Raw genomic sequence first — 25,883 nt, forward strand, 5'->3', positions numbered from 1 at the left:
CTAGTTATAAGAGAGGTCCTGGCAGACCAAAGAAATTGAGAAGAAGAGAGCCTGATGAAGAAAGTCAAACAAGGTGGCAAAGGAATAACACAAGTCATAGGTGCAAGATTTGCTTTGAATATGGACATAACAAAAGGACTTGTAAGAAAAACAAACAGCTAGCAGTTGTTGTTGGTGAAGTACCAAGAGATGTACCAAGAGATGTACCAACAGGTGTTGCACCCACCCAAGGAAGCCAAACACCTAATGTGGGAACTTCTGGAGTCAAAAAAAGGGTAAGCAATACAACTAAATTGGTTACAGTTATTTTGGTTGATTTTCTTACAATTAAATTGGTTGCAGGCTTCTGTGCAAGTAGGTGGGAAATCAAAGAAGTCAAAGTCTACTGCAAATGCACCAACTTCTGTGCAAGCTAATGATGTGCCACAACATGAAGCTGTAAGTGAGAATCAATTTTGTGATGTGCAAGCTGAAGATGTGCCTCATAGCAATGAGAATCAAGCTAATGATGTGCAAGCTGAAGATGTGCCTCATAGCAATGAGAATCAAGCTAATGATGTGCAAGCTGAAGATGTGCCTCATAGCAATGAGAATCAAGCTAATGATGTGCAAGCTAATGATGTGCAAGCTAATGATGTTCAACCTGAAGGTGTGCCTCATAGCAATGAAGATGTGCCTCATTCACAAAACACTATCAGTTCAGTTGAGGCAATGAAAATGTATTGTGGAATTGATCCTGATGAATTGGAGGCCTTGTTAGATGATGAGGAAATACTTGATATTGCACCATTGAGAATTGATACTAGTCCTGTCAAGAGTAAAAGATCTGGTCCCAAGACCTTTATTGGGAAATGCCCCAAGGTTCCAAAACCTGTCAAACCATCCATTGCTCCAAAGGTGTCCAAAGCTGCCAACAAGTCAACTATGTCAACTAGGAATGACCCTGTAAGTTTGTAACAAGTGGTGATATACCTTGGCATGCTATGTTTATAAACCATTGTTAACTGTTTTTTGTCTTAACAGGTGAAGGTAATGATATCACCAAGGAAAAAGTCCAATCTTGCTGCATCTCCAATTAGAAAGAGTGATAGACTAAGGACTTTGAAGACAAAAAATATACAGGGGCCTGGAAGGGATCAAAATGATCCATTTGTAATTCCTGAGGAAGACTCTACTGTGAGCAGTGCTAGTGGGAGAAAGCCATGGGCTGACATCCAAAAGAGCTTGACTCAGTGATCCAAAATTGTCCTACTGTTTTGTTATTTACTTTGAAACATTTGTGTGATGTATTATGAACCACTTTTGGATGTATCTCTTTTTTTTTTGTACTGAATCTAAGATGTATTATGAACCACTCTTATGTTATCAGTTGCTTTGGTTTTTCATTTATGTGTATCATAACAAACAAAATTGAAACAAGAACTACATTGTATTTCATTAAACAAGAACATCAAACAAGAACATCAAACAAATACATCAAACAATGAACATAACCAAACTACATTAACAAGTGTTCACAAGCCTAAACAACTCAGTAATTACACTTGAACACAAAATACAAATTAATCATAAAGGACACAACAAGAACCAACATCTTTATTTTTCCATGAAATTCCAATATTTTCAACTTGGCCTTTAAGTTCTTGTTCTTCTTCCTTGCATCCTCATACAATGACTTCATATATCCCACAGATTCCATGACTTCAAACTCTGAATTCCTAATGGTAAGATCTTCATTTCCAGAATTTTCACCAACATCTTCAGCCCATATGAATAGATTACAAGTATCAGCATTCTTCCAGTAAGGACATCTCCAAAACAACCTCCCCTTATTTGGTCCATTGTTACATTGATACATCACCATCCGAGCTTGACACCCACAAAACCTACCACCGAATCGCGATTTCACTGAAACAGACGACATAGGTCACGATGAACAAAGAAGAACTAAAACGAAAGAACGAAGAAGAAGCACAAAGTGACACTGAATGAGGAATTAGGGCAAAAGAAGAAGATGGGGAATATAGGTCACGATGGAGGCAGAAGATGAAGAAGAGGAATTAGGGCAAAGGAATGATGAGTGGTCCCTTTAATAACACGCTGGATTAAAACAATTAACAAATGGTTTAAAAAATTTCCAACTGTCTTGACACGTCAGCAGCCGTTAGTGGCTTTTAACGTCAGGGACCATTTTTTTAGACGGAAAATTTTGTAGGGACTGAAATTTGAAGGAAAAATTTGAAGGGACTTAAAACGAAATTTGGTAATTTTATAGGGACCAAAAACTTATTTAACCCTTCTTTTTATGATTCAACAACAGATGAAGAGAGCGATGAAGAAAACAAAGGAATATTAGTGTCCATTATTTTATATTTTCGTGTTCTTGATTTTAACCTAGAAGATGAACAGTGTTTCAAAAATCCATAACTCCTATTTCAGAGACATATTTTCACAAAAGCTCAGTGCTCCATGTCATTTGCCACATCACCAAAAATTGACGTCGTTACTGACACTTGGACGGAAAGGACAAACGTGATCCAGTTTGAACAGTTAAGGGGTCAAAATGGTCATTTTAAAAGTTAAGGGACTAAACTGGACCCCGAGTAAAAGATAAGGGACGAAAAAGGGTATTTAGCCAAATAACACACCTAACCTGGTTTTATCTTTTTCAGGAGAATAGGCATCTCTTCGATGATTGGAATTTTCGGCGGAATAGGTGTCGGAGGCGGTTTGCTTATGCGAGCTCCTTTGTTTGAAGTTATTTGAGATTTTGGAGTCGGTGAGTCGAGAAAAAGTTTATCGATGTATTCATAATATGAAGGAGCACGTGTAGTCGTTGTAGGCTTCAATTTCTTCAGTGCAACCTTTTTCTTAACCGGTTGAGAACGTAGTTTCATGTCGGTTGTTTCGGGATATCCAATCTTCTGCAATTATTCTTTGATGTGGATTTCATGTCGTCATCGGCTTTTGAAACCTCTCTTGTATCGCTTCCAATTCGGAAGTAATAGAGATATTCGATTTTTCGCCTTCGATGCAACCTTCATCATCAAAACTAAGTCTTTTCCAATGAGGGATAACTTCGTCCATTCTTATTGTCTAACTTAGTTTTATCTTTTAAGCAATAACATACGCCCACTAGAGACCATACGTTTTAGAAATAGTACAACCACACTTTGCACTATCGGAACCTTCAACTTCACCTCGTTTTGCCTCGTGAAAAATATAGTTCAACCCAGCCCGAGACACATTGCCGATCAATTGAGAATAAAGTACGTTGTCCTTGAATCAATGTTCCAACACCGTAATGCTCCGACCAAATATAGTTTGTATCTCATTATATTGGTTTTTAATCAAGAGATTTACGGAATCCCAATCTCGACACAAGTCACCTTTTCTATTAACCAACCAATTTTTTAGACTAGCATGTGCCGACTCAACTCTGTTGGTGGTAGTATTCCCAAGATGTCGGACATTATCAGTCCACGCACAAGCAACCTTCTCCTTTACCTTATCAAGAATGGTGCTTTCAATATATTTCAATAAATCAGGATACTTTTCACACACTTTCTGAAATTGAATGACGGAATCGGCATATAATTCTTTTGTCGAAGAATTTACAATACGACTCCATCCATCCATTATTTGTTCAACAATCACACCGGGCTTCACCAATTTTCCACCTTCGGTCTCTACTTATTTCGTCCCTACCGCAGGTTTAACCTTACTTATCAAATTACATATTATGTGATATCGAAAAAGTAATGCATTAGAAGAAGGAAATACCTTTGTCAGCGCATTCATAACCGTGGTATCGCGGTCCGTAACAATCGCCTTAGGCATCTCTACTTGTTCATTCAAAAGTGACCGACACACCTCTAATGCCCACCTAAAATTATCCTCTTTTTCACACTCCAAAAAAGCAAAACCAACGGCGCATGTCTTCTCGATGGATGTAACACCTACCATCTCAAATAACGGAAGTCTATACTTGTTGGTCTTGTAGGTAGAATCAAGAAAAAGCATTCTCGGGAACGTTATAAACAACTTTATTGAATCCGGATGAGTCCAAAAAATATCTCAGACCGTAACCCCATCGTCGCAGGCTCTGTACCGCGACACGCATTTGTTATCATCCGACAATTTCAACAGTTATTGCATCTCACTTCTATCTCCCCTAACCGCCTTATTATTGTGGTACCGGATGTTATACACTTGCCTTATATTTGATACGTTGTCGGGTTCCTTTTGTTTCAACGTGGAAAATATATTTTTCGGTTGGACAAGATTCAAGGACGTGTCACTAATACACGTCTTCTCTTCTGGATTGAGTCAACATACACTAGGATGACCTTGTAATTTTGCTCACAAGTCATGGTTATGCAAGCCACAAATAACACTAAATCTCCGCTTCATTGCTAGCCAACATTTAACCACGAATTTTAAATGGACACTTGCATTTTCTAGTACATGTGTCGTCTCTTTTAAACTTCCTTAGATGATGATGGTAGCTCCTACTTCTTTCACATAACATTATTACGAACGCGTTTCTTCTTACCGTACCATTATCCGATCTTCCTACAATACCAAAATCAAAGTTAGTTGCATTCCTACGAATCCATGTGAGCATGTCATCACGATCATCAAACTCTTACTTGTTATTAAAGTCACTGCCGACATCAACCGTATTTACGACTACCCCATCAACCTTCGATGAAACATCGAATGAAGGAACTAATTCTCTTGAGATATTATCGGGGTGCACCATACCTATTTGTAAACAATAGTACAAATAACACAAAATCACAAGACTGCTGGAAAAAATAGCACATACATGTTCCGTAGATGCACATCCGGAACATGTTCATCTTCAACATGTTTCGTAGATGTACCTACGGAAGCAACGTTACTTTTTTTGACAGAAAATTGATGCATAATGTGAGCAATGCAATGGAAAAAGATGATTATTTACCTGAAATTCAGTCTTCTCTTCCTCCCTTTGATTTGTTGCACCAAAAAGTTGGAGTTTTGGCGTGAAAATGATATTGATGATGTAGGGTTTTTAGGTTCTACAGAGGTGAGTGTTGAAGAAGAAATGTAACAATAGGGGGGTGATCATGTTTGTTCAATATATACCAGATACTTCTGTAGGTGCATCTATGAATTATTTTGGCACTAATTCATTCCGTAGATGTATCTATGAAATATCCCTGAACTGAATTAATTTGCCATTTTCCCCAAAGTTCACTGGTTTAAAATACTTCTGTAGATGCACTTATGGAAAAAATTCAACTTTTGGCAACAAAAAAAAGGTACTTCCGAATGCGCATCTGCGGAAGCAGTGGCATATTTGGAATTTTGCCACGTGCATAAGAGAATCAAGGGGTGTAATGAGATATTCTCTAAAATTTTAATGGGGCCGGCTTTATGAAAATTACTCTCTCCATCCCACAATGAGTGATCCAGCACATCATTTTACACAGATTAAAAAAATGTATAAAAGTAAAAGAGAAAATATTATTTTTACTATAGTATCATTATCATGTATTGGAAATGGTGAAATTTTTATTAATTAAAGGGTAGAATTGAAAAGAAAAAAATATTGAAAATTAAAATGGATCATTTATTTTAGGGTTAAATAAGTTTTTAGTCCTTATAAATATTGCACTTTTCGTTTTTAGTCCCCCTAAATTTTTCCTTCAAACAATAGTCCCTGTAAACATTTCCGTCCACAAATTTAGTCCCTCCCGTTTTAAAAAACTAACGGCTGCATACGTGTCATTTTACATGTGGCATTGTTTATTAAAATTTTACCTACGTGGCGTGTACTCACATTGAATCAAAACCAATGTGTTTAGTCCATCCACACTTAGAGAAATCTTCATCCTTACCACAAAATCTGATATGTTCTTAGGTTTTTCGTTCTTAACCATTTTCACCCTAATCCCCAAATCCCCAAATCAATCTTCTTTCTTCGTGGCCCCATCGTGAATTTACTATTGCTCTGCCTTTTCAAATCGCCGGTCCCAGTGGTGGTCCCTGTGCGCCTTGGATTCTCTGAAAGCAACATTGTTTAATCGGTGGTGGTCCCTCTTCTTCGTATACTGCATTCAAAGGTTTGTCTCTTTTGCTCCGTTTTTGGTTTGTTTAACAATATTTGTGGTCCCAATGTTTTTTCTGTGCCCTAACTTTGTCCCAATTTTTGTTTCTGTGCCCTAACTATGTCCCCTTCATGTTGTTGCCCTAACTTTGTTTTTTCTGCCTTATTGATGACCCCACAGACTTCAATGGGCAATTTTAAAGTGATATTCTTCACAAAGGGTTCATTTGTAAAAGATCCCAAGATACGATACGAGGGTGGAAATGTGTTTGCCTTTACTGGTCAAGATCCAGATATTTGGTCATATTTCGAAGCTATAGATTTAGTTAAAGGGATTACTTCTGATTTTGATGCTAGCAAAGTGAAGATGTGGTGGAAACATGATGGTGGCAGCTTTGAAGCAGATTTGAAACCATTTAGGGATGATGGAGATGCTGTTGAGCTGGGTGTGTATGCGTATGCAAATGATGTTGATGTTGAGATATATAGTGAGGAAAAACCAGAGACAGGAGAGGCAACATTCATGGAGAAGGTTAGAGAAAAAGGAAAGGGAAGAAAGAGAGATGAGGTTGAGTATGAATCTAGTGATGAATCAGTCAAGGATGTACACTTTGAAGACAGTGAGGAGGAAAGGATGAAGGAATCTGATGATGGGATTGAAGTTGAAGATGATGGTGTAGATGAAGGTATTCATGGAGGTGATAGAGAAGGGCACGCAGAATGAGCTGATGATGGGCAGACTAGTGAAAAGCCAGATAACATTTTTATCACAGATGAGATGGGTAAAGAGCATGTAATTGATGAAGAATACATCACTGATGAACTGGATAGTGGGGCAGATGATGACAGTTGTGATGATAGACCAACTACAATTAGGTTCAAAGAAGATGATGGTTTAAGTAAGAACTTCAAATTCAAGGTTGGGATGGAATTCTCTTCACTCAAACAGTTTAAGAAAGTAGTCCTAGAGCACAATGTGTTGAATGGGAGAGAAGTGAAGTTTGAAAAGAATGATGCTGATAGGTGTAGGGTGGTATGTAATGAAAAGAAAATATGTAACTATACTGTCTTGTGTAGTAGGGTTTTGAAGACTACCACTTTTAGGATCAAGACTTTGTTTCACAAGCACAAGTGTGGAAGGCATTTCTTTAACAAAAGTGCCAAAGCTGAATGGGTTGCAAAGGTGATAGTTGATGGTTTGAAGAACAATACAAAAATGAAGTTGAATGAGGTTGTGGCAGATGTAAGGCTTAAGTATGCAACTGAAATTCCTGGATGTAGAGCTTTCAAAGCAAGACAGTTGGCTAGAAGAATAGTGGAAGGTGACTCTAGCAAGCAGTATAGTTTATTATGGTCATATGGTGCTGAGTTGAGAAGAGCATCATCAGGAAATACTTTCAAGTTAAACACTATGACACCTGCTCCTGGGCTGCAACCTAGATTTGAGAGATGTTACATGTGCTTTGATGGAAGCAAAAAGGCTCTGATAAAAGCTTGCAGACCTTTCATTGGTTTAGATGGCTGTCATTTGAAAAACAAGTATGGTGGTATACTACTAATTGCAGTTGGACGTGACCCTAATGATCAATACCTGCCTATTGCTTTTGGTGTTGTGGAGACAGAATCAAAGGACACTTGGAGTTGGTTTATGAAGTTGCTCATTGAAGACATTGGAGAACAAAGATGGTGTTTTATTTCTGATCAGCAAAAGGCAAGTGTGTTTTACTATGTTCAATGATTTATACTTGTGTTTTACTGTGATCACTGCTTTATACATGTGTTTTACTATGTTCACTGCTTTATACATGTGTTTTACTATGTTCAATGATTTATACTTGTTGTTTACTAGGGCCTGGTAAATGTATTTGAAGAAGAGTACCCAGGGCTGGAACACAGGTTTTGCCTACGTCATTTGTATGCAAACTTCAAGAAGAAGTTTGGAGGAGGAACCTTATTTAGAGACTTAATGATGGCTGCTGCTAAGTCAACTTATTATGAAGCACATGAAGCTAAAATGCTTGAAATCAAGAATGCAAGCTTGGAAGCATATGAATGGTTAGAAGCTATCCCCAAGTCCAAATGGTGTAAGCATGCCTTTCCTTTTTATTCTAAATGTGATGTCCTTATGAACAATTTAAGTGAGTCTTTCAATGCAACCATTTTGTTACAAAGGGACAAACCAATATTGACTATGTTTGAGTGGATAAGGAATTACTTGATGGCTAGGTTTGCAACTCTTAGGGAAAAGGTAGATAGGTATAAGGGACTGGTAATGGCCAAACCTCTTAGGAGATTGGATAGGGAAATAGAGAAATCTGCTAGTTGGACTCCAACATATGCAGGGAGGTTAACTTTCCAAGTCTCACATACCCTTCTAACTGATAGCTTTGTAGTGGACCTGGCCCAAAAAACTTGTACTTGTAATCTGTGGGAGTTGGTGGGGATACCTTGCAGGCATAGTGTGGCAGCAATATATAGAAAGGGGGATGACCCTAGAAACTATGTTAGTGAATACTATCACAAGAGCACTTATGAGAGATGTTATAGTGAGGTCATCACACCTTTGAATGGTCAGAACAAATGGCCTAAGACCTCTGATCCAGTTATATTACCACCCATGTACAAGCGTGGCCCAGGCAGGCCTAAGAAACTTCGTAGGAGGGAACCTGATGAGGCAAACCAACATAAATGGCAAAGGACAAACACTAGTCATAGGTGCAAAAAGTGTCAAGAACTTGGTCATAATGCTAGGACTTGCAAGAAAAACAAACAAATTGTGCTTGTTCCATATGAGAATGTAAGGCAGGACATACCTACACAAGCAAGTCAAACTGCTGAAGGTAATGTTCCAAACCAAGCAACTGAGCCTGCTACAACTAATGGACCAAAAAAAATGGTAAACTTCTTTTTCAGAGTATTTAAATTTCAGAATGTTTTTAAATTTTAGTTGAATATTAATGATGGTTGTGTTGGTATTAAGGGAGGCCAAAGGGATCCATGAATGCAGGCACCAGCAATTCCAACAAAATGAACAAGCAAGACAAACCTCAGAAAAAGAAGAACAACAAAACTGCTGCTAAGACAAGTACTCAAACTGGAGAAGGAGGGAATGCTCAACAAACTGGGGAAGGGGGGAATGCTCAACAAACTGGAGAAGGAGGGAATGCTCAACAAACTGGGGAAGGAGGGAATGCTCAACAAACTGGAGAAGGAGGGAATGCTGAACAAACTGGAGAAGGAGGGAATGCTCAACAAAATGTGGAAGGAAGGAATGCTGAACAAACTGGAGAAGGAGGGAATGCTCAACAAAATGTGGAAGGAAGGAATGCTGAAGAACATAATGTATTTGACAAGTATTGTGACTGGGATGCTGAAACTTTGGAAGCTATTTTGAGTTGTGAAGGTGTGTTGGACATTCCACCAATTAGAGTTGACACCACACCTGTCAAAAAAGCTAAGTCAGTTCCAAGCCCTGTGGAAAAAACTCATACAAATGCAACTTCATCTACAGCAGAACAGTCAAAGAATAGCCCATCAAAAGCAACTCAGTCAAGGCTTAAGGTGTTCTTTGGTAAACAACCACCAGCTTCTAAACAAGTGCCAAGTAAAAGTGATCCTGTGAGCATAACATTTTCTTCATAGTTCTGGTTATTTCACTATTCCAGTTTTGGTATGTATTTGTTAAGTTATTCTTTTACTTCTTGTTTTAGGTTAAAATTTTGAGTCCCACTAAAAAGGCAAAGAACAAGACTGAATTGGCTTCCACACAATCAAAGAGACAGAGTGAGAGACTCAAGACACTCAAAGTAAGGAACATTCCTGGCCCAGGTCGACAACCTGATAATCCAGTGGTCATCAATGAAGATGATGGTGATGAAAACAACTCCAAAAACTGGGAAGATATTTGCAAGAGTATGACACAGTGAATGTGGAACTGTCATGTTTTATGCCTTGTCTGGTCTTTTAGTTAATGTAATGTAAACCTACTCTTTTGGTCAAACTGAGAAGATATGTGTACTACAAATCTTTTGGTCATGTGTTTTGGTTAAACATCATATTTTGGTTAATTTCATATTGTAATATTGACAATATTATGTACTGTGACATCTTATGTAATGATGATACTTTTGTTAATCTACTTTTTTTCATAACATACTACTTGTCTTCAATCCAACATAAACTGACATATACAACATGTCTTCAACAAAATGTAACCTAAACCAAACTAAAACCAACATTCAAAACAACTTTAACAACAATATAACCATAGTTTTGTAACAAAGACAATATTACAAGTCTTCAAAACAACTTTTATAACAATACTTAAACCAGAATATTAAACATCATTACATGTCTTCAACATCATTCATGTCAAGTAAACCTAAACCAAAACCAAAACCAACATTCAAAACAACATTCATAACAATATTCATAGCAATATTACATAGAACTAAACCTATTACATAGAACTAAACCAAAAACAGCCTCAGCAATTACATTTCCCTAACAAGTAAATATTGATCAACATTGATACTACAAGTAACATTAGCTTCAATTTTCCAGAAAAAGCCTCAGCCTTCATCTTCATGTTCAACTTCTTATTCTTCTTCAGTGAAGATTCATAGAGTTCCTTCAACATTGCTTGCATTTCTTTCAGTTTGTTCACATCGTCATGAATCTCTTCTTCTTTACCCAGGTCTTCATCCCAGATGAACAAATTGCAGGTTTCTTCTTCGCTTTGCCATATAGGGCATCTCCAGAAAAGCTTCCCTTTGTTAAATCCTTGCTTGCAACGGTACGAAATCAAACGAAGGTTGCAAGCACACTTTCTCCCTTGAACGAAATTCCTTCCTGTTGTGTCCTGGGATGAGGCCGCCTTGCTACGTCTGGTTGAAGAAGCCATGAACTGAAAGAGAAGAAGAAGACTTGGGGAAAGAAGACGAACACGGGGAGAGCAGAATAAATTGGGAACACATATGTTTGGGGAAAAAATTAGGGTTAATATTTTATGTACACAAAAAAAATAATTAAGTACGTGGCAGCAACACTAAGCCTTAAGTGGAACCATAAATATAAAACGTGTACAACAAAAATAACTTAAGCGCTGCCACGTCTGCAGCCGTTTGCGTTTTTTAACGGGAAGGACCAAGTTTATGGACGGAAAAGTTTACAGGGACCATTGTTTGAAGGAAATATTTACAGGGACTAAAAACGAAAATCGAGATATTTATGAGGACGTCAAACATATTTAACCCTTTATTTTAAAACATCATTTTATTTCAAATGGGTCATTCATTGTTGGATAGGGAGTATAAAAGTTGGTATCTTAACCATTAATTTTTGGGTGTGAATTGTAAATTTAATGGTGATGATAAACTTAAATAGATATTCAAAAAAAATAGATAGCTATTGATATTTTACAAAATTGGGAAACTAGATTTAAACTTGAAGAAAGAAAAATAAGTATTTGTTTCGTCACAAATTTAATCAGAAAATCAAAGAGGGATAAATATATGTTAAAGGAAAAAATAATACATTGCGTACAAAGTAAAAATTCATGTTCAATATAATTAAGTAAACTACCTATATGAAACCATCATAGTCAAAAGCACTTAAATTAGACCAGTTAGCCAAGCAGGTCTCAGATCTCTCGAATAATATATTTTGTGCAAATATAAAGAATAATTTGAAGGATCGGTGATTGTGGAACCTTATATTAAAGGTAATGTGACGTTTACTTTTAATGATGACAACCACCATGATGATTAAGATGCAAAGAATAATTATGATAAGTCAAGCATGAACGATTAAGCGGTTAAAGATGCAAACCTAAGTATTATAGTTTGATAAACTTGACTATCCAATGAGAGAAAATTAAATGGAAATAATATAAAGCCTCATATCAAGAGATTTCAAGCTGTGTCAACATAAAGAGCAACACAAGGCAAAAGCTTGTAAAAAAGAGGTAATCTACTAAAACTAATTTAGTAAGTGAGTAGACATATGTAAGGCAAAGGTTTTTTATTGTAAAAGTACAAGGCTAAAACACACACACACACACTAAAATCTTTTTCAAAATAACTTACTAAAAATGGGAGCATTCAAATAAGCCATGGCGAAATTTTGACTTTTCTAATCGATTAGAGCATATGCCTAATCGATTAGAAATGCACAAACTTAAGGTCCAAGCAAGTATGAATGCGCCTAAATTATATGCAACGACTAGATATCTTAAACTTCCATTTTGAGAACTTACAAACGTATATTTACATCATATAATCGATTAAAAACTTGCTCTAATCGATTAGCTAACGGTAATATGCGTTTAATGCAAATTCCTTTATAAGCCAGCCTCATGGTTATAAATAGATGTCTCATTTCTCATTTCAAAGCAACCAGAATCGTGTTTTGATATTTTCATCTCTCTCTCTCTCTCTCTCTCTCTCTCTCTCTCTCATTCTCTAAAGTTTTATTTAATTTTCTCTCACTAAATATTTTAGCCAAATACTTTTATGAACAAAGTTCTCTTATGAGTGAGGATATATCTATAATTATGAAAATGATAGAATTATAAAATTTATCAAGGAAATATTTTGTATACACCTTGGTTGAATACTGTCCATTTAGGGATTTATATGGACTATAAGCTCATCCTATAAAAAGCTTATATTTGGAGGATTGTGTGATCAGTCCTTGGTTTGATTGAAGATTAGCCAGTGTTAAAATCTGTATAGGTTCTTGGTCAACACATTTAAAACCAAGATAGGTTGAAGTTCAACCATGTATTAAAAGCTTTATAGGTTCGAGATCAGTCCGGCTAAAATCTCACAGGTTTTTGGTTTGCCCTATTAAAACCAAAATATTGAGCTCAAATTTTTTGAAACTTGAAGACTAATCGCTCTAAGGCATGTGAAAGTATTGAGCTCAATTTTTTTGGAACTTGAAGATTAATCTCTCCAAGGCATGAGTTTGTTGAAATAAGAATAATGGTTAAATTACCTATAAGATCCTTTAAGTTATTTAATTGTTACAAGTTGGTCCCTTAGATTTTCCCGCTACATCAAGGTCCTTTATGTTAACAAACGTCTGCACCGTTAACCTTTTTTCCAAACTCATTTCTAAAAGAGTGGCACTAATGGTACTTATATGTCACTTAACATAGGTCAAAGACCATCATTGGATCATAATAATAAAATTTTCAAAATTTTTTAGTATGTAAAAGTATTTTTAAACTAATCAAAATGCACGCAAAAGTAGAAATTAAATAAAAATAGTAAAACAGAAAATAAAATTCTCATAAAATTACATGAAATGTAAAATGAGAAGAAATATTTTAGGAATTTTTTCATAATTTTTGGACCAGAAACGAATTTAATATGAATTTTAGAAATTAAAATAAAATTAATAAAACAAAATAAAGCAAAAAAAAGATAACGGTGCATGCGTTAGTTAACATAAAGGACCCACATGTAGCAAAAATAACATAAAGGAGTGACTTGTTACAATTAAATAACTTAAAGGACTCTGGATGTAATTTAGCCAAGAATAATCACTTTAATTCAGCGTTGAGAAGGAAGATTTCCCGCTTCACTCTCAACCATATATTGAAGAAAAGACACAAACGTGTGCCACATCCATCGTCTTGTATTATTTGGTTGAAGATCAATCATCATTTTAATTTCTTGTATAAGGGGGTTCATGAGTCTTTCATACTAAAAGCTCCCAACTATTATTAGAAACTCTTAAGATCAATTCTTGAGGAAAGGAGTAAGTCCTTTTGGTTTGACCGAACCTCTATAACTTTTTGTGTTCTTCCTCTCCCTTAACTCTTTAAATTCTACAATTTATTTTCTGCTATTTACTTTCCGCTGCCTAAGTTTTTCAACCTCTATTTTTAATATGGCAAAAACATAAAACCAAGTTTTTCCAAACCACAAAATTCACCCACTCTTGTGTGTGAAGCTCAAGTCCAACAAGTGGCATCAGAGCCTAACTCATGTTTAAGGACTAATCGTCTCAGGAGGAAGATGACTTCCGACACAAGATTTTTTTTAAATACACCACCATATTTTGAAAATAGCCGTTTTTATATTTGGCATGCCAAATTCCAAATTCTTCTTCAAAGTTAAAATTATAAATTGTGGGAAACAATAGTCAACAGTCTCATTTACCCTACTCATCAAGTCGGTGATGAAGTAGTGGAAAATTCCTATTCTCTTTGGACCGAAGAATAAAAGAAAAAGATAGGTATAGATCTTAAAACCAAGAATTTTATAATAATTTCTTTAGATGATACTAAACTTTTTGATGTTTGTCATTGTAAAACCACCAAGGAATATGGGATACTCTGAAAAAGATATATGAAGTTTCTCCAAGTATCAAACAAGAGAAGATGAACACGTGATGGAGAAGTAGATACATATATTAGTCAAGGATGTTTTTCTAATTTTAGAAATATAGGAAGTTTTGTTTGAAACTGTTTTACAAACAAATATCTAAGAATTAAGAATTGGAAACTCAATCCAACTCTTAAATAAGTAGATGGGAGTCTTGATGAATTTCAGGAAAAATTAAGAAAGAAGAAAATCACATAGAAGATGAAATATATGATTCAACTACTTAAAGATGAAGGAATTCAAACTAAAGAATTATAATCCTCATTTTGCTCTTATCATACAACATCGGCTTTATCCATCAAAAGAACATACTCAGTAGTTAAATGATCTTCAGAAAATTCAACATCAAATTAAGGACCCTCTTGTTCAAGGAACGAAAAAAACGGAGAAAAGGTTTCTTCAACATTTGAACAAAGAAGAGGAAGAGAGACATCAACCTTAGAGAGAAATATGAAAGAATCGTATTCCAACGAAGAAGATAAAATCTTCTTAAAAGTACCCAACAAGGGAGATACATTTTCAAGATAGGAAAATAAAAATCCCAGAGAAAAGAAGTTTCTAGTATATAAATGCACTCACTATAATATGGGCATCAAATATGAAACCTTAAGTGTTTTGCAGTGTCTTCTAGTAAAGGGGTGTTGAAAAGTAACAATTGGGGGTGCTGAAAAGTAAAAAAAGACAACATAAATTCCAAAAATATATAAAGAAAGTTGAGCCACAAATGCCTAATAAATTAGCACGTTATGCTAACCAATTAGAAAAGCTCGAAGCACGTTTTTCCAAAAAAATACAAGCTTTCCTTGCACTTCAAGTAAATGAAATCTCAACATTTATAGGGATATCACAAAGTTCTGAAGCAATCACAAATCTAATCGATTAGAACCACTAGTCAATCGATTAGGAAAGCCAAAAAGGAAGAATATGATTTGATTTCCAATCACCACAATCTGCACCTAATACTTTCCTAGAATAGACCTCAAATTCTCAGAAGGCACGCTATAAATGGGTAAAACTCTTTTCACTACTCTTGCATTATATTTCTTTGTTTCTCTACTTCCTATTTGTGAAATTACTCTTGCAAAATCATCATGAATCCAAGAATATTAAGCTTCACCTTCAGTCATCTCACTGATGATTTCACCACCAAACAACAAGAAATAAGATACTTTCAACACTTTACCAACCGAACTCTTATGAGAGTCCACACTCTAGCTCCAGAAGATTCTAAAGGATGTAAATTCTTAAAAACCTTTGAAGAACTTAACCTTTTCTCCTTTTTTTGTATACCTTCAAAAAAAATAATACATCCCTTGTAAAGATGTTCTTTTCAAACCTTCATTTTATCGACGAAATACTTCAAAGTGAAGGTAAGAAGGCATAGGATAAATCTCTCAGTAGAAGAATTGGGAAAGATGATTTATCTTCCTTATGAAGACATAACCGTTGAACTTGGAGACAAAGCTAACACATACAACTATATCATCATTGCATCATCCCTCATGAAACAACCCTCATCACACATACCTTATCCATTCACACCTGGATACATCCATCTTGAAAGCCGAATGATTCACTATGTTATGAATCATATTCTCTTTTCCAAAAAAAAAAGGGTAACTTTGGTCTCCTAACCCAAATGGATGTAGAAACTGTATGGATGATAGAAAATAAGCTCAAGGTAAACTGGGCACAACAAGTAATTAACTGCATGATAGAAAGCAAGAAAAAGGCTCACACCTATCATATGGAAACCTAGTCATAAAGATTCTAGAAGAAAACATGGTTCAATTTCGAAGATGAAAAGGTCAAGGAAGAAAAAACAATGATAGGAATATATGTCCTACCATCAATGCAGTACGGGCTAAAAATTGAAAGATCACTGAAAAGGCACCATCGAATGAGAAGGAAAGAAAATCCAAAAACTAAGAGATACCCATAGAGATAGATAGCTCAAATAACTCCCATCAGATATTAACAACCAAACTCCTCCTAAAATCATAAGTGGAAAAATAGATGTTATCAATGACAAGATCAACTTCATAGTTCGCCACTTCATCCCTGACCAATCCAAACTACCTCATGACCTGTTCTTTTAGGATGCCCTTGATGAAGAGTAGTCTCATTTAAGTGTTTTTTGTTGTGTCCTGCAAGTTCTTTTAGTACTTTCATATATTTTAATTCATCAAATTTCCTTTCTGTATTTTGAACTTTTTAATAATAACATGAGTGTGATGGTTTCCTTTTCTTAAATATCTAACTCAGGAGAATTTTATACTCCAAAATTTTACTATTTTTTTACAACTTCCCCTGAGATGTGTTGTCATCATCAAAAAGGGGGGAATGTGGAACCTTATTTTGAAAGTAACATGACATCTACTTTTAATGACGACAACCATCACGATGACAACTCTGATGACAACAATGTTAAGTCAAGCATGAGCAACTAAGCGGTTAAAGATGAAAACTTAAGTATTATGGTTTGATAAACTTGACTATATAATAAGGTTAAAATCAAATGGAAATAATCTAAAGCCTCATGTTAAGATATCTGAAGCAGTGTCAACATAAAGAGAACCACATGGAAAAATCTTATATAAAAGGAGTAATATCCTAATTTAGTAAGTGAGTGAACATATGTAAAACAACTGAGATTTTCTGTAAAAGCACAAAGCTAAAACACACACTCACACGCGAAAACATTTTTCAAAATGACTTACCAAAATAAAATACTTTGAAAAACATATGGAAGTTGTATCATATGAATTGGGAGCAGTCAAATAAGCCATGGGCAAAATTTTGACTTTTCTAATCGATTAGAGCATATGCCCAATCGATTAGAAATGCATAAACTTAAGGCCCAAGCTAGTTTGAATGTGACTTGGTTATGTGCAATGACTATATATCTTAAACTTCCTTTTTGAGAACTTACAAACGTATATTTGCATCATCTCATTGATTAGAAACTTGCTATAATCGATTAGATCGACAAAATGCATTTAATGCAAATTTATTTTTTATGCTAACCATGGCTATAAATCAAGGTCTCATTTCTCATTTCAAAGCATCCAGAATCGTGTTTGAACACTTTCATCTCTCACATTCTCTCTCTCTCTCTCTCTCTCTCTCTCTCTCTTTAAAGTTTTATTTAAATTTCTCTCACTAAATATTTTAGCCAAATGTCTTTGTGATAAAAGTTTCCTTATGAGTGAGGATATATCTATAGTTATGGAAATGGTAGAATTTTAAAATTCACCAAGGAAATCTGTTGTATACGCCTTGTTTTAATACCATCTATTTTAGGGGTTTATATGGGTTATAAGCTTATCCTATAAAAAGCTTATATTTGGGATATTGTGTGATCATTTCTAGGTCTGTTTGAATATTAGCCAATATTAAAATCTTCATAGGTTCTTAGTCAGCCCGGTTAAAACTAAGATTAGTTGAAGCCCAGTCTGGTATTAAAAGCTTCATAGGTTTGAGATTAGCCCCGCTAAAATCTCACAGGTTTTTTGTTAGCCCTATTAATATCAAAGTATTGAGCTCATATTTTTTGGAACTTAAAGACTAACCGCTCCAAGGTCTGTGTTCGTGGAAAGAAAACTAACTGCTTTAATTTTCCATTGGCAAGTAATATTGGTCATTTCACTCTCAACAATATATTGAAGAAAAGATGCAAACGCTCATATTCATCGTCCTGTATTATTTGGTTGAATACCAACCAGTATTTCCTTGCATAAGGGGTTACGAGAATCTTTCTTTTTAAAAGCTCTCAACTATTATTGGAAACTCTCAAGATCAATTCTTAGAAAGAGGAGTAGGTAATTTTAATTTGATCGTACCTCTATAATTCTTGGTGTTCTTCCTCTCCCTTAACTTTTTAAATTCTGCAGTTTATTTTCTACTATTTACTTTTTGTTGCCTAAGTTTTTCAAACTCTCTTTTTAATATGGAATAGTTTTTAAAACAAAGTTTTTTCAAACCACACAATTCACCCTCATCCTCTTGTGTGTGAAGTCTCAAGTCCACAGTGATGTTCTTGTGGGTGATATAATTATTATCAAAGCCAAAAAAAGAAGGAGCATGAGGACCGAATGAAGAAGAATTGTAGGATGAGTCCTACAAAGATAATTAGAAAGATCTACCTTGGAAAAAAGTTGACCTTGGATTAGTTTTATTACTTGTCTCCATAGATAATATGAAGATTGGAAATGCAATTATTTATTTAGGCATGCGTATAAATATAATAACATTATCATTGACAGAAAGGATTGAGTATATATAAATAGATTCATTTGCATCAACATTTTGAATGGCAGGCAAAACATGCAAGACATGAGTGGGAACAGTCAAAGATGTATTGATACAGATTAATAACTTCCCATTTCTTGTGGACTTTGTGATACAGGATATCAAAGAATACTCAAAGATGTCTCCCATCTTAGGAAGACCATCCTGAAAATTGGGAGGATGCTCGTGGACATTGATAACGGTGAAGTAAAGGTCAGAATCAAAGATCGTCAAGTATGTTATAAGGTAATTGATATTAAGTAACACTGATCACTGTCAAGCTACTGACGTTAAACAAGTGTTTATTGGAAGGCAACTGAATCTTGTTTTATCTTAAGTTTGTTTCTTTGTATTTGACTAACTACACACCATGCACATTCAAATTAATTTATATGAATTTTTGCTACATCAATTCGGTGAATCTTGGTATCAAAAATGACACAGGTACATCAAAATAGTGGACTAATGCAAATGGATTGCTAGGCGAGACATGTAACACCCTTCTAAATCCCGCGGCAATTTAAATAAATAATCAGAGTAAAAACATAAACACAAGGGTGCCACAATTATTTAAAAACAAATAAACCAACTATGGTCAAAGTCATGCTTCATTAGGAAACGATTTACCAACATAATCATGTTTATCACAGCGGAATAAGAAAACATCGTCAATACAACCAAATGGAAATATAATTCAACACCAAATAAAATAGAGTAATCTCATAAAACTCTAAAACTATCGTCCCCCAGTGTTACAAGATCAGAGCATGATCGACACGACCCAACATAAACGGATAAACTCTATGAGTTATCCTCACCGAGCACTAATGCCGCTACTCCTCAATCTGAAAATGACAACATGTAAGGGTGAGTCTCATTCTCAATTAGTAAATATTATGCAATTCATAAGCAACAAGCATCATAATATATCGTTCACCCAATCATACATATTCAGATTCACCATTATTATTCCTCAATTCATACAAAATAAAATACACCACATAACACTGAAATCCATACAATCATGTTATGACAAAATGCATATGACTCAACTGACACTATGCATGTGATACCAATAAACCGTGGAATCAATCCATCTGACCGATCTACGCCTCATCGAGATACGGCCCACTGACACAAATTTCGCACAATGAAAATTATGTCCACCATCGATCCAAACATCACCGGGATCCATCACCGAATGCAAATGAATGAATGAACACACATAACATACTTAAAAACATCACCGATCACGATGAACAACTCATCTCAACACCACATCACCGAATAAGTATGTACATCTTTTTAACATCATTCAAATAGTCATGCATTCATCACAATCATAATAATAATCACAGTCAATTCATCACCACATCAAATACATTGTCACACCTATTTCACATGCACACAATGCTTAATTCTCATCAAGTAATTAAATCAAGTTTTAAAGAAATAAAGTCGGCCACTGCCCATATTCATCATTCATCATATAAAACATTTAATTACTTTCACAACACCCAAAACGGCACTAAGAAAGGATTCACAGATCAAAAGATACGCTATTTTAAAGTTCAGAAAAATTCCTGCACAGCAAGGTTCGCCTAGCGGACTGCTAGCGACGCGAGGCAGAAGCGAATTCCTTCAGACCTCCGCTCAGCGGACCTCTAGCGAAGTTAGACAGAAGCTAACCAGGTCGGGTCCTCCGCTCAGCGGACCCCCTCCGCTTAGCGGGCCTGCGATTTTACAAATTCTCAGGTCTGTATCAGACCCTGCGATTCCACCTATTTTCAGTCCAAAATCGAGTTTAAACAGCATATACAGGCATACAATCATCATACATTCAATCATACACCACCAAACATCATTTAAACTCATTATTAACCAATAGATCATATAAATTGCATCAATTCAATCCAAACTATAACACCCTAACCTAACAATCCCAATATCTAATTGAACCAAACCATACATCAATCTACCTATCACTCAAGATCACATAAGAGATACTAAAAGGAAGATTCCCCCTTACCTTAATTCACGGTTGGATTCTATTTCTCTTCGCGTTCTCTCTATGTATTCCTCCATGTTCTTCGTGCCCTAGCTCTCTCCCTCTGCCTCTTCTCAAAACTTTGATCGTACAGAATGAATCCCTCTTTCCTCCTTTCTCTTTTTACCCCCAGGACCCCTAATATGGTCTTCCCATATTGCCCTCACTTACTCTTCACAGATGACCACTCTTACCCTTAATATCTCTAACACTGATATTATTTTATTTTACTAATTAAAATAATTCCACTTATTATTCTAATTATTCTAAAATACGCCAAAATTCATCGATACACATAAGCCTCACGCAAACCACCACAACATCAGATGAATCACCAAGACATCACATAAGTCATCATAATCTCAAACATCACAGATCATCACAAACCATAATAAGGACTCAACATCTCATCACATTTTCAATACTTCACAATGACTCATAGATTCACGCTAAAATAATTAAATAAATAATTAGTCTAGAATTTGGGGTGTTACAAGCCACATAATGCATTTATAGCATTTTGATGCCAACGTTGACTAAGCGTAAAGCCTGGGGCTAAGCGAGGTCATCCATATTCCATTCACTATTTTGTTGCTTGAGAACAAATGTTTTTTTTTGGCAAAGGGTGGAATACAAAGATGATCAAAGATAGTGACATAAACATGTTTAATTTTATTGTTTTCATGGTTAAATGTCAATTTCTTAAAAAAAATTGAAAAAGTATTGTCAAAGAAAATTTGTCTGCAAATCGTTCAGATGAGGATCTGAACTGTCAAAATGCATGAAATTAATGTTTCATTCATAACTATTGACTGACTACCTTTGAAAACTAACATGATTATGAATTCCTTACTTTATTTAAAGTTTGATTTTTCTATTGTCTAGAGAAAATATGTTGAGATAAGTCATGAATCATAAACATATCCAAATGAGATGTGTGCAACCTCATGTTTTACTTAAATGATGAGAGTAGACATGTATGTTAAATATGTATATTTTGCATCAGTCTTGCTATTATCTAATATGTTTAAAAATCATGGATATGATCAAGACATTGTTTTTTATTAAGTGAAAAATTACTTGGCCTAAAAAGCCTACCTTGTGAGGGTGTGAATCCTTTGACAAACCTCTTTGAGCCTTACAATGAATTTTTTGTTATTTTCAAATGTTACAACTCTTAAGCAATTTAAAAAGAAAAACAATGTTCACCACCTTATCTTAAAAAGGAAATGATTTCTTAATAGCCTAAATCTGACTTATTTAATAAAATAAGCTTTTAAAAAAGCTAAAACCTTTAGGTCTGACTGGCCTTAAGTAGGCTAGACTATAGACCTTTGTAGGTCAGCCTGGCCTATTTCCACACCTAACAACAATACTAGTAAAACGGATATATTGCTCAACTTTTTGTTCTTTCTATCTTTAGAATAGTACCATGAGATTCTAAGTCATATACACCAAAGCATATATGCTCATATAAACTACAGTATATCCGCTTAAAATAAGACATCACAAGCTTTAGTTCAAAAATTCCAATAAAGTGAAGAATTGTCTCTGTAACAACTACTATCATACCAATCTATTCTCTCCTGAAAACTGAACATCAAATATCCTCTGTCTAGCCTTCATTGCCTGCATTAGTAAAACCACACGAATGAAATTAATACCTAAAAGAATACTACCTCATAATCATTATAACATCATCTTTTATCCAAATTTGCTACTATATCTTATTGTCTTAAAATTGAGAAGCAGACACAGTAAACTTGAAATTTATAGTTTCAAGACAAAAAGGTTAAATGGCATACCAGTTGCTCCCAATTTATACAACTTGTTATGATAGAAAGAAGAACACATTGAACAACCGCTCCAACTTGTATACCAATCCAAAGTCCTTTCCCTCCCACTTGAACCCAAAATGCCAATGCAGCAGCGACCGGAATCCCACAGAGGTAGAAGGCCCCTAGATTGACATAAACTCCTAGGTGTTGCCATCCACAGCCTCTAGCAATCCCTGAATCAAAGAATAGTAAAACAGAATATCATGTTAGAATTAGTTGAAAATGGTTTAAGGAATTATAGTTATTTATGCCGAGAGGGGATTTTACCTGCGAGAACGCCTTGTATGCTGTCCAATATAACAGATATACAAACCAGAGGAGCCATGACAGTGACATAATCAACTACTTCCTTATCATTGCTGAAAATGTAACCAAAGACATGGCGGCATGCAAAAAGGGTTGCACTCACTATAGTTGTTTCAATGAGTGATAGAGACATAGCACCTACCACAGCAACGCGGGCTTCAAATGGATTCCCAGCTCCTAGTTCATTTGAAACTCTTGTACTATAATATTCGGAGACAAAGAAAGATAATTCAATTAGATATAACTGCGAAGGGTGGAATATTAAAAATGAAAAATGTTTATGTTAAACTTTTAACCTTGCTGCAGCACCAATTCCAAATGGTACGGTATATAGAGTTGCGATGGTATTGAGACTATATAAAAATGGAAAAATAATTAGCGAAAAATCTAATAAGATAACTAAGATTGATAGATTAGTAGTAAGAAAAAATTGAAGGCGACATACCAAACTGAGAGAACTGAAGTTTCGAGTTGTGGATTTGGTAACAGCCCAGAGAGTAACACAATTAGCTCATATGACCACCATTCAAGGCTACAATCATCAACATGAAAAATGATTATGATTGGAAAATAAACAACACAAAGCCTAATAAAACTTTTTTTATGAAATTGAAAGAGTAAATCATCATTCTAGTCCTAAATACGGAAGGTTTGGTCAATTTAGTCCTTCAAATTTGCAAAGTTGCAATTTAGTCCTTCAACCTAACAAAACTGCAATTTCATAGAGGGACTACATTGCCTAATCCTTCTAATTTCAAGGGCCGAAATGTTGATTTATTTCATGAAAGAATATATACAAGCCGAGTTGAAGAGGAAGATAAATTACCAAACCATTACTGCAGAAGGTATAGCAAAGCGGAAAAACTCCCAAATTCCTTGGAACAGCTCCATAGAAATTGGAGCTCTAGTTTTTGCACATAAAGAAGAGAATCTCATGTACAATGCAAGAAAAATGACATTTAACCAAATGGAAATGCTCATTGCAATTGCTCCACCAATATTATTCAATCCTGTCTTGAAAACCAAAGCCCAACAAAGAGGTATATGGACAACAAGAGTGACACAGGAGCTTAAAAGCATTGGAAAAAGCAAACTTTGTATTTGAAAATATCTAACTAGTGGCTGCAATATTGCATATGCAAAAAGTGCTGGAAGAAGCCAAATTGTGAATCTTCCTGCTTCATGTGCAATTAGAGGGTCTTGTCCTGTGAAAACAAGTATGTTTTCAATGTTGATCCAAATGAAAGATAATGGAAGACAAACCAATAAAAGAGAAAAAATAGCTGTGTATGTTTGCATTCCTATTCTTTGATATTGTTTTGCTCCATAAGCTTGTCCACATGTGGTTTCTAGTCCACTAGCCATTCCCATCTGTTAGCATGAGTAAAATCACCAATGCATTAAGTAACTTGTAGTGACAAATTTATTATAATAAGATAAGGGTGTCCAAACATATGCATATATATTGAAGGATGAAACTTAATTTTCTTTGAATGAAATGAGACCCCTTAATTTAAGGGTGACAAACATTCCCGCCTCGCAAAAGTTAAAAAAAATTGAACGGCGGATCCTACCACTCTTAAATTTAAAAGTGACAAAAAATCATGTTCCACATCGGCCAAAAAAAACAAAGCGGGGGCCCGAAACCTTTGCTCGGCCCGCCAAAACCTATCAAAAACAGACACAAAACGGTGGGCCTTACCCCTTAAGCTTTTAAGTGGCAAAAATCGGGCCGCCAAAGCCTACCAAAAACGAGCACAAGGCGGCGGACTCTACCACCACATAAACCTAAAAGTGACAAAAATAATCAAATTTATCCAAAGTCAGCAAATCTAAAGTCGCCGAATATTTTCGGGACCATGAAACCACACTATCACACTCTTATGATTTAAATCAAGTGGTGCAAATTTTACATCATTAAACATCTAAAAAAATTAGTATGAGAGATGAATGGTTACAGGGTAATCCATTTCCAATATTTTTGTGATTTAAGAGCATGTTATTTTATATGATTATAAAAATTAAGGTGTGTAAGTAAAGAATGTTCTTGTCACAAATGGCATGGCGACCCATTCATACTAATTAATTAACTAATCATATAAACCTAAAACACAGCTAGAAAAAAAAAAAAAACTCTCACGTGACGTGACGACAAAATCAAAACAACTTCATATTTGCTTCTTCATAAAAAAACAAAAAATAGAGCTAATTTTGTAATTAACAATTAATAAAAAAAAATAGTAGAAACCAGTCAAACAAGATAGTTTCAGAAAATGAAAATGAAGAAACTAACTAGTAAGGATTACTACCAGGAAGCTGAAACCAGTGACACCAGCAAACGAGATGGACATGGCTGCGCTAGAGAGTTCAAGCTCCCCCAAATGACCAACTATCATGGTAGAAACCACCTGCAACAAATACTGCGACAAAACCACCGCAACCATAGGACCAGATAAGCAACAAATCCTCTTCATTTCCTTCAAGTAAATATCCTTACTGATTCCCTTCTTCTTCGTCTCTTCTTCATCACGCCTCTCTGTTTTCGAAACTATCTCTTTTCCTAACAAACTCTCTTCCATTGCGGTTCTCTCTTCGGCCATGTTGAAGAAAACAGCAATAGATAGAGATTAGAAATTTGGTCTCTGAGTCTCAGTCTCTCTTTTTGGTGGCATTCGCCTGTCATTATATAAGCCTTAATATAATAATAATACGCTACGAGTCACGTTAAGGTTTTATTTTATTTTTTACGGCGTGCGTTCTTCAAGATTTTATCATTAGTCATAGTCATAGTCATTAGTCAATCAATCCACAGTATACATACATACAATGATACAAGTAACGTTTTTTTATTATTATTTTAAATATTAATTTATTTTTTTAATAATTATTTTGTATCTGACCTATATCTA

The 25,883-nt window shown here is 35.2% G+C and overlaps 1 protein-coding gene across 1 annotated transcript; it reads right to left on the reverse strand.

Annotated features, from left to right (window-relative positions):
• Positions 1 to 22,220: 22,220 nt before the first annotated feature.
• Positions 22,221 to 25,650, reverse strand: LOC131643283 (protein DETOXIFICATION 12-like). The gene is made up of 7 exons (XM_058913470.1): positions 25,284 to 25,650; positions 23,801 to 24,345; positions 23,420 to 23,506; positions 23,271 to 23,327; positions 22,936 to 23,174; positions 22,636 to 22,841; positions 22,221 to 22,459 (listed from the first exon to the last, which is right to left on the reverse strand). The coding sequence occupies exons 1-7, from the start codon at positions 25,572 to 25,574 to the stop codon at positions 22,397 to 22,399; spliced, it is 1,488 nt and encodes a 495-aa protein (XP_058769453.1). The 5' UTR covers positions 25,575 to 25,650; the 3' UTR covers positions 22,221 to 22,396.
• Between the last annotated feature and the right edge of the window lie 233 nt (positions 25,651 to 25,883).

The sequence above is a fragment of the Vicia villosa genome, linkage group LG1 (genome assembly GCF_029867415.1).
Source record: "Vicia villosa cultivar HV-30 ecotype Madison, WI linkage group LG1, Vvil1.0, whole genome shotgun sequence".
Classification (NCBI taxonomy): domain Eukaryota; kingdom Viridiplantae; phylum Streptophyta; class Magnoliopsida; order Fabales; family Fabaceae; genus Vicia; species Vicia villosa.

Coding starts and splice junctions, on each gene's coding strand:
- LOC131643283 (XM_058913470.1), bottom strand. CDS start 25,574: ATGGCCGAAGAGAGAACCGCAATGGAAGAGAGTTTGTTAGGAAAAGAG. Junction 23,507..23,800: donor CCTTCTGCAGTAATGGTTTG/GTAATTTATCTT, acceptor TGATGATTGTAG/CCTTGAATGGTGGTCATATG. Junction 23,175..23,270: donor GGAATTGGTGCTGCAGCAAG/GTTAAAAGTTTA, acceptor CGAATATTATAG/TACAAGAGTTTCAAATGAAC.